At 34.0% G+C, this 12471-nt stretch overlaps 4 protein-coding genes across 9 annotated transcripts in view; 2 read left to right on the forward strand and 2 right to left on the reverse strand.

The window, feature by feature from the left end:
- The window catches only part of LOC109541340 (protein rhomboid), a 124775-nt gene extending 121124 nt beyond the window's left edge, over nt 1-3651 (forward strand). For both annotated transcript variants that reach the window (XM_019910185.2, XM_048664222.1), the window contains one exon: nt 1873-3651. In XM_019910185.2, the coding sequence (XP_019765744.1) occupies nt 1873-2174 (302 nt within the window). In that variant the 3' untranslated portion in view covers nt 2175-3651. The remainder of the gene's footprint in view (nt 1-1872) is intronic.
- A 156-nt stretch (nt 3652-3807) lies between these two features.
- On the reverse strand, nt 3808-7065 carry LOC109541339 (CDP-diacylglycerol--glycerol-3-phosphate 3-phosphatidyltransferase, mitochondrial). 4 transcript variants are annotated; one of them, XM_019910184.2, is made up of 4 exons: nt 6987-7065; nt 5947-6777; nt 5311-5680; nt 3808-4156 (listed from the first exon to the last, which is right to left on the reverse strand). In XM_019910184.2, exons 2-4 carry the CDS (start codon nt 6773-6775, stop codon nt 3913-3915), a joined length of 1443 nt encoding a protein of 480 aa, XP_019765743.1. In that variant the 5' UTR covers nt 6776-6777; nt 6987-7065; the 3' UTR covers nt 3808-3912. The 4 variants fall into 4 exon arrangements, with proteins under 4 accessions (XP_019765743.1, XP_019765742.1, XP_019765741.1 ...); XM_019910183.2 differs by having other exon boundaries at nt 6869-7036; XM_019910182.2 differs by having other exon boundaries at nt 6843-7036.
- Nucleotides 7066-7552: 487 nt separating this feature from the next.
- On the forward strand, nt 7553-10271 carry LOC109541356 (hydroxyacylglutathione hydrolase, mitochondrial). Of its 2 annotated transcripts, none has more exons than XM_019910209.2 (5): nt 7553-7918; nt 8815-8930; nt 9013-9134; nt 9195-9651; nt 10071-10271. In XM_019910209.2, exons 1-5 carry the CDS (start codon nt 7849-7851, stop codon nt 10212-10214), a joined length of 909 nt encoding a protein of 302 aa, XP_019765768.1. In that variant the 5' UTR covers nt 7553-7848; the 3' UTR covers nt 10215-10271. The 2 variants fall into 2 exon arrangements, with proteins under 2 accessions (XP_019765768.1, XP_019765769.1); XM_019910210.1 differs by having other exon boundaries at nt 7558-7660.
- A 291-nt stretch (nt 10272-10562) lies between these two features.
- Nucleotides 10563-12471, reverse strand: LOC109541357 (FACT complex subunit SSRP1; the record flags this gene model as incomplete). Its single annotated transcript, XM_019910211.2, is given in 4 exon segments — nt 10563-10690; nt 10777-11185; nt 11279-11481; nt 11633-12471. Coding segments are annotated over 4 exon segments (798 nt in total). The 3' UTR covers nt 10563-10615.

Raw genomic sequence — 12471 nt, forward strand, 5'->3', positions numbered from 1 at the left:
GACACATTTTATTTAGCGAGTCGACACACCACACACTCTTCAATATGATAACGAATAAGAAATCATAACGAGTATTTTTCCCATTTTCAATTCCCGCTTAGATAATATATGTTTACCATCTCCAGAGCTTATGGACAGGGACATACGTCCGCAAATATTATGTACATACATGCTTATTTTCGATCTTTACTTTCGAAATTTATGTTATAGATTGATATTTTTCCTCGTTATATATGTCCTCGTTTGCATTCCGAACGTTTTGCGGTGGGACAATGGTAAATTGAAAAAAAGTAATTTAGTGCCTTTTTAAGAATTCTGAAATTTCTGAGATGCATTTCAATAGCAGAAGCTCCCTCCCTATATGAGCGCCAGAAAAGGGAGTGATCAATTAAATATTAGTCAAGTTGTTCGGCTGTTGTATTAAGAGATTTTCTGATATTCGCTTACTTACTCGTAAGGGTATAAATTCTTCATTTTTTTCAAGCCTTCATCTTACGAATTAACTTGCGCAGGTGGATCGTTAATAAGAGCAATTAAGTGGTACCTTAATGTGGGCAAATTCCACTTTTGTTTCTACATCTTTTCATCGCCGTGGCCAATTTATCACGGAATGCAATATTAATTATCACAGCAAACAGATATGGGTCAAATATTTACATGGAATTAAAGGAACTTATTATCAAATAATTGCGAATCATTTGATGAGTGTTTTTTTCTCACCAGTTTCGTCATACGGGATTTTTTGCGACACTAATATCGTTTATTACTTTATATGTCTTGTATCATACAATTGCGAAGTTACTTCAACTTTAGTAACAATTTTGGAACAGGATAATTTACGTAAACAATGTGTGATAACAATTGGATAATATGAGTCCGTTAATTTCAAAAATAATACTTTAATATAGTAGAATATTCCCATAATAAACAATTTGAGCGAATTGCAAAAAATCATTTTTAGTTTTACCTCACAACAAAAATTTACTTTTGTAGTTCTGATTACATTTACTGGAGCTGATTCTCGAAACATTTATTTGTTTAATAGCTTCGTAGATTTTCACAACCATTTCCATTACATAGAAAGATATGGAAAATATCTCAGAAAGGGCAGTTGAAAAAGTCTTCATTATTCAACACGACGTAATTACACAGTATATTGTCGCAAAGATTAGGCATAACTTATTCTAATAAATTAGCTTTTTCAAATAAGAGATAACGGCAAAAAACTAAACTTACTCGGTATCTTTCAGAGCAAGCGTTTGCGGACCTATCTTTATATGAACAATTTGTCTTATTTTTAATCGCAGAATAAGCATTTACATTATTGCACGAGCTACAGGATGTTCAAATTAATAAAGTTTTAAAGTTTGGAATGTAGCCTGGTCTTTGTTGTTTCGTTCACTGCGTCAAACGGTATAAGAATGTACCGAATTATATTTTTTAAGGAGTCATGTTTCTCTTTATTATTCCGAAAAATGTTACACGTCTAACAACGTCGCAAAACTTTCTTTCTTGCATGCGCCACCGTTTTCGAGTTGTTGCGAAAAAGAACGAGTTAATGAGTATGAAAACATGAGGTTGCAAAATAAATTAATTTATGCATGCGAGAACTTTGCCAAATCACAAATAAAATAAGACTAACTTTTAATTTTGCTGATGGCGGATGTACCGGCATCAAGATTAAAATGGGTGTAAATCATTTCAGGGCTATTCGTTTCTCCGATTAATAATTGAATCACTCTATCAGATATTTATAAACACCCTGTATACATTCTGGTAAAAAACCTTTTTTTAACCGAAGCGTTTCTTGTCGCGCTATGTCAGCACTGACCAAGTTGGCACACTTTAAACGTGTTTTTTTTGTTTTTTTAGCTTCATGCGACGTAGGTTACGCAATCTACTCAAGGTACGCAGAGGAAGTAATGGGACCCCCAGTGTCTTATGTGGCGCATCTGACGGGAGCCCTAGCAGGCCTCACTATCGGGCTTTTGGTATTGAAAAATTTCGAACAGAAATTGCACGAACAACTTCTATGGTGGGTCGCCTTAGGAGTGTACGCAGCGTGTACGATTTTCGCTATTTTGTTCAACGTAATGAATCCCACCGTCGAACAACTCGATAACTTAGGAGATGGTGTTAATAGTCAATATGTTTACAATCGATTCGGTGTGTAAACATCAGTCATTTTTGTCTTTGATAGTCTATCAATGGTTTTGTATATAAACTTTACTATTTGTACTGATTTTTGTAAGACTTAAGCCTAAGTCATAAACACTGTACGTTGTTTAGGTATACACCTATTTCTGGTTGCTTATGTACAAGATTTGAAGCTTTTCAAATAGTTGCTCAGATAATAATACGATCACAAACAGGTGCAAGACCGTCTTGTATCTATGTGGGTGATTTTTATTAATTTACATCACAACACCTTATGTATATAATATTTTGTACATATACCTATGTTGAGTTTATTTATTTCTAATTTAGTGTTTATACCAAAGACTGAAAGAGTAAGTTGTTTAATTTACCTTAAAAATTAATTCTCTATGTGGAGGCTTTGAATGAAAGCTTCAATCCACTGTACCTAAGTCACAGATGTATCATGTAGGTACCCTAAACAGATACCGTCTGGATTGCAGTTTTCCATTGATAAAAGCCTTCATCTTTTGATAACTCATCATTCGTGAAATTATTGTCAACATAAATGTCTTAAGTTCCTATTTTCAAAGCTTCTATATACGTAGCAGAATCAGTCAGGTTAATTTTGCATTTCACGTTTTTACACAATATTATTCCATATCTAGTAATTGACAATAATTTCGATTTTTCTATTTGTTGTGTTTAAAAATTTCTGGAAATGTTTGTATTCACTCATTTTATTGTGAGACTTCATTATTAATTTTCATGATTTTCCAGGAATTTTTATTACTTTTGTTCATCTCAGGTCAAAAATACTTTTTCAATACCGGCAAGTTAGCCCTATGTATTTGTCAAAAATTGCCGAACCTATTTTAGTTTTAGTGATTTTGTTTCGGACTTTGCTTGCGTTGAAGTTATTAGTTTACGAAACGTAAAAGTCGGCAAAGTGTTTAGTTTCTGAGTGATATTAACATACTAGTCATGCCACTAGATGTGTAAGTAAAGTAAAGCCTACCAAAGATTGAACTAGTTAACTTATTCTTATACACGGATAAAAATGCAAATGCCTTTCAAATGGTAGACAATAGACCTTTCGACTGAATATAGCAAAATTGGACTAATCTCTGCCTAAGGCTCATAAAATCTATAAAATAAATCATATTTTATAGGATTATATGAACCACCAATAAAAAATCGTTTGGCATTATAGGCCCCAGGTACTGGATAAATTAAATACCTTGCTAGGAAAAGGAATTCGTTTCAAATTATGTTATATTTGTTTTCTCATTCTCCGACTTGCTATATTTGGGGACTAAGGTTTAACGTTCACATGGTATATATCACAAAGAAAATGTATTTTTTTACACTCAGGTAGAATATGGCTTCACCCGTTTAATGTTAAAAGGTTTAGATTATGAATAATGCGCATCGCCTTCAAAAGGATTTTTTTTTAATAAGATTGTAAGTGTTTTTTACAAATTTGGCGAAAATAGTTCATATATTAAAAAAATATGGCTGGTGTTTTATTGTCTCCTTAAAGTTGTAAGACAAAATATTTATTTCGGCGCCTTACGAGAATTGTATTCCATTTTTGTCGAACAATACATTGATTAAGATGCGCGTAAAGGATTATTATTAGGCTTGTATAAATTGTTCTCTCTGTACCGATTTGGGATAACACTATATATTAAGCTTCATAAATATATCCACAGCATCAATGGGCAAAATGCTTCTTCATCAACAAATAAATAAAAAAACAACTTTTGACAAACATTAAAAATAACTTCGAAAAAGTGAAACAAACGTGTTCACCCATAATGGCACCTCCCTTTTCGTATCAGCTATGAGTCCTCTTCCATAAAGTCGCTCACTTTCCTCGTGCATCTGTTTCCTTAGTTGAGGATTTTCGCTAACAATCACCAATTGGGTCTCTAAATCTTTGGTAACCGATCGATCGCCGAAATTTGGTGATCCCACCATCGTCAGGCACGGATATTTACTCTTTGGTGGATAATACCTGAAACAGATTAAAACCTAAACTATAGACAATTCCATTTCTGAAGAAAGTTATATTTTGTTGTAGATTTTTTGTTAAGCATGTAACTTTTCGGTGTAGTATAAATGTAAACCTTTTACCGCTCTATTCGGTACCTCCGAATTCCTCAGGTATTTGTATAAATAAAAAGCAATATACTCAAGTGACATGTGAACAAAAAACTTTGCCAAAAAAGTATTTTGGACACTGCATATATCCAATGAGTTTATATTTATTTTTCCTAGTTGAGAGAGAAAATTTTACATATTTGTATTGTATTATTTTAATTTAGCAATTTATTAACATAGTCTTTTGAGCGATCCTTTGAAAACGCTAGCAGATTTTCCATGGAAACATTAGGATAACTTTTATAATTGGAATTTTCACTTATAGCTTGAGCCTAAGAATGTCGTGGGATAGCCACTGGGTAATAGATCTTGATTACCTTTTGATAAAGTTTTAATGAAGAATTCGTTCTTTAGAGAGAAATAAGAGCACTCTATCAATTTATAGTAAAAGACTTGAGAAAAATCTGTAGACATAAGATTTTGAAGAAAGAAAATATTGTTTCTGAAGAAAGAACCTACGATAATAATGAAACCTACGATAATACCTAAGATAAACAGTCCAATGGGTTATGTTCGTAAAGTCGTAGTTTCCAGGAAAGAAAACGCGATTTGTCGACCAGATTTGCAGACGTGCAGAGAAATGGGCCTTATATAATAAGTAAGTAATTTTAAAAGTATATACTTTTTATTCGAAAGCCAGCTGATATATGAAGAACGGTAACGCATCAACACTTGCATCGTATCTATTTTTTGTAGAAGCAAACTAGCTTGCTCGCTGTTTAGTCGAACAATGTAGGGACATTTCATTAATAGACCGTAAACATTTAATTCAAATCGTTTTATAGATTTTAATTTCACTCGATAAATAATACATGTTGCTTCGTCTTTTGTTACTTTGCATCTAAAACAGCCATTACTTTTACTCTGCTTCACTAGATTCATTATGGACAAATCCACAATAAAGTAAATTCGTGGCACCTGGTGAAAACCCAGTCGTCTGATTTTGCTAATAAAAAGATCTTTGATTGTGCCCGTACAGTTCCATTAAAAACAGTTTCCAACACTTACCATAAACCCTTGCCATGATAGGTCCATCCATCTCGCAAATATTCTAGCAAATATATTCTATGCTGCTGCTTATTCTTTTCACATTGCCTTCTAAATTTCTCAGCTATTAAAGAATACGCATAGGGAATACCTCCAGCTAAGCCTTTAGCTCCCAAGAATCCGTTTGCTTTGGGATGTGCCATCAGAATTTCACAATCAGCTTGGCAGTCGTGTATTAATGTGCTCATATATTGACTAGTTAAGTTAAAGTAGCCTGTAGCTATTCTCAATTTGCTACCAACAGGCGCTTCTCCTAATACTTTTTCGGTGATATACGAGTCTTGTTCGACTCCTAATTGTCCCATTTGGAATGTAGGGAAAATGTATGTATCTTAAAATGGAAGATTCGACTTAGAGACCAATACATAAGTAAAAGTAAGGGAAAAAATTCACATAGCTATTTCCTTTAATTAAAAGAAATAGATTGACCGTGATAATTACATTTTATGACATCTTGCATACTTAGAGCGCCAAAAATTATTACTTTGCCACAGCAGCACACTTTATTCGGCCTTATTGCCTTGTATTTTCCGTGATTAACATTTTTTATCGGTAACCATTTATTGCAACATTGTTAACCACTTTGGATAGGCTTACCACAATCGTGAATAGAGTGCATGTTTTGTTCCTGTTTGTATTCCTCCAAATAAGATTCCACTCGATCAGCAGCTTTCTCGATGAAATCCTGCTTGTTTCCTTCATATGGTGCACAGTTCCAATCAGTTGATAAACTCAAATTGTTATTTTTGTCCATTCTTAAGCTAAAACTTTGAACTTTATGTACCAGACCGGAGTAAAAATCCGTCAATTTCTTGTCCTCAATTAAATAATATCTGTCTTGTCTGTTTGTAAAGTAGTCATTTGACAAATTAGCACCACTTATGATTAGAGTATCATCAAAAATGTAGAGCTTCATATGCTGAAGCCCAATAAGTTCGTTATATCGATTAGGCATGTACTTCTTCAGTAGTCCTCTTAATACTGGCGTGTGATACAAAGATATTGTACAATTAGTTTCATTGTCTTGCAACAGTGGTTGCAGTGCTGTACGGGAGTTGTTCCTATTTCTACTGCCTCTTGTATAATCAAGAAGCACGTTAATAATTAACTTCTTGTCTTGGAACTGTTTGTTTGCTGTTAGAGCTTTGACTAACTGATTTTCCAAGTCGCCTGTTCCCAAATATAGACTAACAAGTGTAATTCTTCGTGAGGCACTTTCACAGTAATGCAATAGAGTTTCATAAAATTGGTAGGGTTCACTGATAATCCTAATATTGCTTGCATTTACCGGAAAACAAGGTGTCACACTTGAAAGCCAGCCGAAATTGCTTGTATCACTTTTGGTAAATGGACTTGGGTAAAACAGACCTTCTGAAGGGCTTTGCACTGCACCTTCAAGAACAGTGTTAAATAATCGACGAATCATATCTACAACAATAATCAACAAATTACATCTGCAACTGGAAATAACTGCAAAAGTATTTGTAACGAACATGATAAGATGACATGAAGATATTACTTCTACTTATCTGGACGAATTATCAGTACGGAATTGCAAGTATAACCATAATTTACTCTTCTCTAAAAAGCCTTTCGGGGCTCAAATAAGTCAATAAATATATAATATTTAACCTTACTTTTTACAGCTATCACTGAGGACACATAACCATAAAACTGAAACTAGTGATGAGAAATGAGAAGGTCGGGTAGTTTTCCAGAACCGGATTGTCAAATTCGAATTGACGGTAACAAGTAATTTTTGGGATATTTAGAAAATAGTGATTTTTCGGAGTTATTTCGAATAATATCAAAAAACAAACAATTCTTTCGCATGGCACCTTCTCAAGCTCTATAAGATGGTGTCTAAGAAAATGTATTCCAACGTTTCGTTTCTTTGAAACCATTAACAACTATTGTTTTTCATAAAGACCGAAAAAAAAACTAACGTATTTGATAGCTCTTTTAATAGTAAATTCAACAATGTATAAATATATAATATATAATATAATATATAAACACAGTATCAATCATATCATCACAACCCACAACGAAAGCTTAGCAGAAACCAGAATTTCAAATTTTGATCTTGGCTTTGAATATAAAACTAGTTTTATAGCAGAGTTTATATTTAGTTGGATAGATAGTGGATACACCTTTGAATATAAATTCAAAGGTGTATCCACAGAATAATAGCATGATAATATCCTATGTAATCTGTGTTGGTATCAATGTCAAGTTAACTTGCACACTTGTTGGAGAGATGTTAATTGTTTTTGTTGATTATCTTTCATACTGCTCTCATACTAACCGGGTAAATATCAGATTTTATTCGCTGCTTTTATAAATCGCAGAAAATTTCCTTAGATTGTATAAAGGTAATTTTTCACACTCCACCAGTCACTGGTTTTCAAGGTTATCTCTAATCATTTTGAACTTTGTCAATTTATAAACAGTGATTTGTGAAATTTAAAGATATTTACGTGATGCTTTAAATGTAAAATGCTCTCATTACTATATTTTATATTACCTAATAGAGTAGTGCAAGGCCTTACTGCTGCTTATTGTAAATGTAAGTTACATTTTCTCAGTAATGAATGTATTATGTAGGATGTGTTAATCGTTGAACTGTAATTTTACTTAGATAAAACATGACCTGATGGTGGACCTAATTTTCTGGTGGTAATAAACCAAGTGTTTTGCAGTAATTCGTGATCTAATTCTGCGTCCATACCTAACAAGTCGAGCTTGAGCCGCGGTAAAATTCCTTTTAATTTTTGTCAAAACATCGACAGAAAATGGATCGTCTGTCGGTGTTTTCACGAAATATCAAAGGAATTTGCTGCCCTTACACATTTAATCTTTGGAGTCATATTGCTTGGATTATTGTTCAGAACGATGAAAATGATTAAATTAATATCAAGGAAAACTTTGTGAAGAAACTCACGTTTAGACTACTAAAGAAAAATCTTTCTTTTTTTTGAAATATTTATTAGCTGCTTTCAATGTTTGTCTATTGGTTTAAGGAAACTTGAATTAGTTGAATACATTCTGAAATTATACAAGCTGTTTCAAATTAAGTTGCCCTCCTCTAGCTCTGATTTAACGCGCTGGCTTCTTCCATTCCTTGAAAGTTGTCTGGATGTATCAAAATCTCCATAGCTCCCCTCGTAACTATTGGAAAGAAGTGATTTGGTTGCCTTCCGGTAGTTCAATCTGCAATCGTAAGGAATGCTGAAAACCCCAGCTGTTGCTAGATAATGTGTTTTGTACTTGGTTGATCCAAGGCTGTACTTATTTGTTTTTGCCTGTATAACGAAGTCAAGCATAACGCCGATTATTAAGGCTTCCATTCTGTGATGCATTACGGCGATCGAAATTCCTCGTTATGAGCACTATCCTTATTTTCTGACTGCAGTTAAATAAAATAATAAATTAAACAATGCATTATGTTTTATGCTATTCCAGTTACAGCGCGACGAAACCTTGGTTCCCAACTTTTTCATAGCTCCCATATCACCGTTTCACTTCCCAAGATGAAGGTTACAGTGTTACCAGCTTTATCAGATAATTACATGTATTTGGTGAGTTTATTTAATTGCTACACTTATCCGTAGATGTAAAAACGGGCTAAAAATATTTCTATGTATTTAATTTTCTATATAGATTACTGACGAAACTACCAAACAAGCAGCTATAGTGGATCCTGTAGCTCCCGATACGGTTCTGCATGCTGTACAAAATGAAGGCGTGAATCTAACACAAATTTTAACGACTCATCACCACTGGTAAGCCTGCTTCAAGAAAACGCAGAGCCCCATAAAAGCTTAATATTGGTTTACCTTTAGGGACCATGCTGGTGGAAACGAGGAATTAATTAAAAAATGTCCGAACCCGCTTGAAGTGTATGGAGGTGATAAAAGAATCGGTGGCCTGACAAATAAAGTATCAGATGGTGATAGATTTAAAATTGGAGAAATTGATGTCGAATGCCTGTTCACGCCTTGCCATACCACAGGACACATTTGCTACTATCTAACAGATCCGAAAGGAGAAACGGCAGTTTTTACAGGCGACACATTATTTGTCGCTGGTTGTGGACGATTCTTTGAAGGCACCCCCCAACAAATGTACACTGCTTTAGTAGAGAAACTGTCCAAACTACCTGACAACACTTTGGTGTTTTGTGGCCATGAATATACGCAGCAAAATTTGAAATTCGCACGACATGTGGAAAGAGAGAACAGAGATATTATGAAAGCTTCAGCTGACGCAGACGAGAAGCGACAGAAGGGAATACCTACGGTAAGTTATTTCATGGTATAGTTCTCTCGATGTCAGTTTAAAGTAGTGTAAATTTAGTCACCTGTGGGGGATGTTTTTCCTCTGCTTATTGATTATGATATACGACAATCAGCGTTGCATTATCTGTAAAAAAGATTCTAGTAATAATATCAGACCCCTTTTTAATTTAAGTTATTACTAACTTTTAATTTCACCAAGATAGGGGAAAGTTTTGGTGCTAATACTAATTTAGAACTTAGCGAAATTTGCTAAATGTCTCAAAGTAATACAATGTATACTTGCCATTCTCTTGAATATGCAAGTTTTTGAAGTAGCAGTTAACTCGCGGCGTGTCAGATTTATTGATTCGTATGAATCGAAAACAAGCTATTTTTACGTATAACTTAAAACTGATCCAAAGCAAATTTTATTAATTCAAGGTACCTTCAACTATTTTACAAGAAAAGAAAATCAATCCTTTCATGCGAGTAATGATGGGCAGTGTACAAAGACATGCCAGTTGCGATGATGCTATTGCTACAATGCAAGCCATCAGAAAGGAGAAGGACACATTTAAAGCGTAATTACTTGAAATTTGTTTGTTTGTACATTTTTTTTTTATTACATTGTTAGATGGTGAACTCGTATCTTATTGATCTAATCACAAACATCGTAGTCAGCTATAAGTTGGCAAAGCCAGAAGCAAGGTATTATAAATCTAAAGTCATATTGGAGTTAAACTGCAATCAAGGGTGGATCCAGGGGGGGTCATGACCCCCCCCCCCTTGAAGCTACCTTGTGCTGGGTTTACAGCGACTAACGTTAATTTTTCTAATTTCATACACAACAAAAGTCTGAATTTCTACTACTTGACTGGATCCGCTCCTGACTGCAATTATTAATCAACCGTTGCACTAAAATAAAATAACAGATAGCCAATAATTTATATTAAATCAAACATAATGCACTTTTGGTGGATTGATGATTACTTCGTTCTCTTGTAGTCTTCCATTTCAGCATTATATTTTTCCTTGGAACGCTCATATCTGTCGACATATACCTGAAGATCAAAATATTATTGAGTAAAAATAATAAGTCTCAGATTAAAGTAATAATTTGAATTCTTCGGGACTTGAAATTTATTACCTTTTTATCAGGTACAGAGAGGGAGTTCCATTTGAGAGCCAACTGTCGTGTAAGTTCTTGCTTAGTGGGTTCGACTTCTCCGGGTTTAAGTTCAGCCGAAATTTGTTCCATAAGAATTTGCCTTTGTTCTTGACAAAATTGGAAGAATGGGTTGGATGGTCGCTTTGGAGCATTCGGGTCTTTTTCACTTTTAGGCACTTTTTTTCGAGGCGGTCGCTTGGTTGCTTTAGGTTTCTCATTTTTTATTTTTTCTGATTTTTCTTTGAGAAGTTCTTCATTTCGCTCCAGCTTTTCCTTTTTTGGAATAATCAGCGATGTAATCACTGGTTTAACGTCTTCTTCATCCTCTGATAGTATATCGGGAGGTATTACTGACCAGTCTTCATCATGAATATTCATTAGTCTCTGTCTAAATTATTATCGGTGTCAAAAGATGTAATGTTCCCGATTGATACAGATTTTACAGTGGATTTTGATCTACTTACATATTATGGCTACATACCTAAAAAATTGAACTTCTTTGTGTCTCCTTTTAGTTATTTTGTTCACTTCTTGTATTCGAAACACCAGGATTTCATTTGCCCTTTGCAAATGGCTACATTCTTCTATCAGTAATTTATACTTGTTATAGTAAAGGTCGTCTTGATGTTCCTCATACGCTACATCATTTTCGGACTCATCCGACATCATTTTCTCTATAGGAATCTATGGGATTGTTTGGTTTGTTTTTCTTATTTCAATCACGATCTGTGTACAAACTAAGTTAGGTTAAAAAATTATTATCGACTAGTAATGGGCGGGTCGGGAATCTTAACGGATCTTTTACAACGTTAACGTATATTATTTCAAAACTTACAAAACCATGAACCATGATGGCCGTATTTATAGTCCAAGTGCCAAGTGGCACTTGAGAGACACTTATCGAAGAACGACTTGAGTGACTTTTGACACTTGAGATAGAAGCCATTTTATAGTTCCACCTCGAGAGTGACTTGGAAAAGTGGCTGTTAAGTGACGGATCATAGGTTTCTTATGATCGTCCGGTTGGTACCATTGGCATTTATCATAGATAAAGACAAGTTTGACGGATCAAGCGAATTTTGAACAGGAGTAAACAAATGGAGCGCCAGAGGAAAACCGTATATTCAGCTAGACAGAAGACGCATAGTTCAGTAATCATTCATCACAATATAATAGTATATTACATAATGAGAGTTGCTTTCGTGTAAGCGTAATTGTATTAAGCACTTATCACTTGACCTACCTGGAAACTGCTAGTAGCATATTATAGAACCTTAATGCTAGCTGAAGTTGCAAATGAGCAGGAATAGGTAAACCTAGGTATAGGTAAAAGTAAATTAAATTTAATAAAATGAAAAATATGGTGGGCTTCGATATTTTTCCCTCATAAAATTTACATTTTTATTACTATATATATTCTATCCATAAATAATCTTTATTTCCTACAGAAAAAGGCTATCGACCCAATCGGTCTTTCTGCCCTTGTGAAGTACGTATGTGTCTTAGCCTAGCTTATTCTAAAATTAATTCTTATTTCTAACACTCGTATAAACTAATCAGTGATAAAAAAAAAGAAATTCTAGGCTTATTTTATTAGTAGTTTGGCATATTTTTCTTAAAAACGCAAAATAGTGACAGGCACGTTTGATTATTATTAAAATTATTTTGTTTTAT

The sequence above is a fragment of the Dendroctonus ponderosae genome, unplaced genomic scaffold (assembly GCF_020466585.1).
Source record: "Dendroctonus ponderosae isolate FM_Combo_2020 unplaced genomic scaffold, Dpon_F_20191213v2 Dpon_F_20191213_2, whole genome shotgun sequence".
Lineage (NCBI taxonomy): Eukaryota > Metazoa > Arthropoda > Insecta > Coleoptera > Curculionidae > Dendroctonus > Dendroctonus ponderosae.

Coding starts and splice junctions, on each gene's coding strand:
- LOC109541339 (XM_019910181.2), bottom strand. CDS start 6,844: ATGTTCGTTACAAATACTTTTGCAGTTATTTCCAGTTGCAGATGTAAT. Junction 5,681..5,946: donor GCACTCTATTCACGATTGTG/GTAAGCCTATCC, acceptor TTCCATTTTAAG/ATACATACATTTTCCCTACA. Junction 4,157..5,310: donor TATCATGGCAAGGGTTTATG/GTAAGTGTTGGA, acceptor AATCTGTTTCAG/GTATTATCCACCAAAGAGTA.
- LOC109541356 (XM_019910209.2), top strand. CDS start 7,849: ATGCTCTCATTACTATATTTTATATTACCTAATAGAGTAGTGCAAGGC. Junction 7,919..8,814: donor TACTGCTGCTTATTGTAAAT/GTAAGTTACATT, acceptor ATGCTATTCCAG/TTACAGCGCGACGAAACCTT. Junction 9,652..10,070: donor GACAGAAGGGAATACCTACG/GTAAGTTATTTC, acceptor TATTAATTCAAG/GTACCTTCAACTATTTTACA.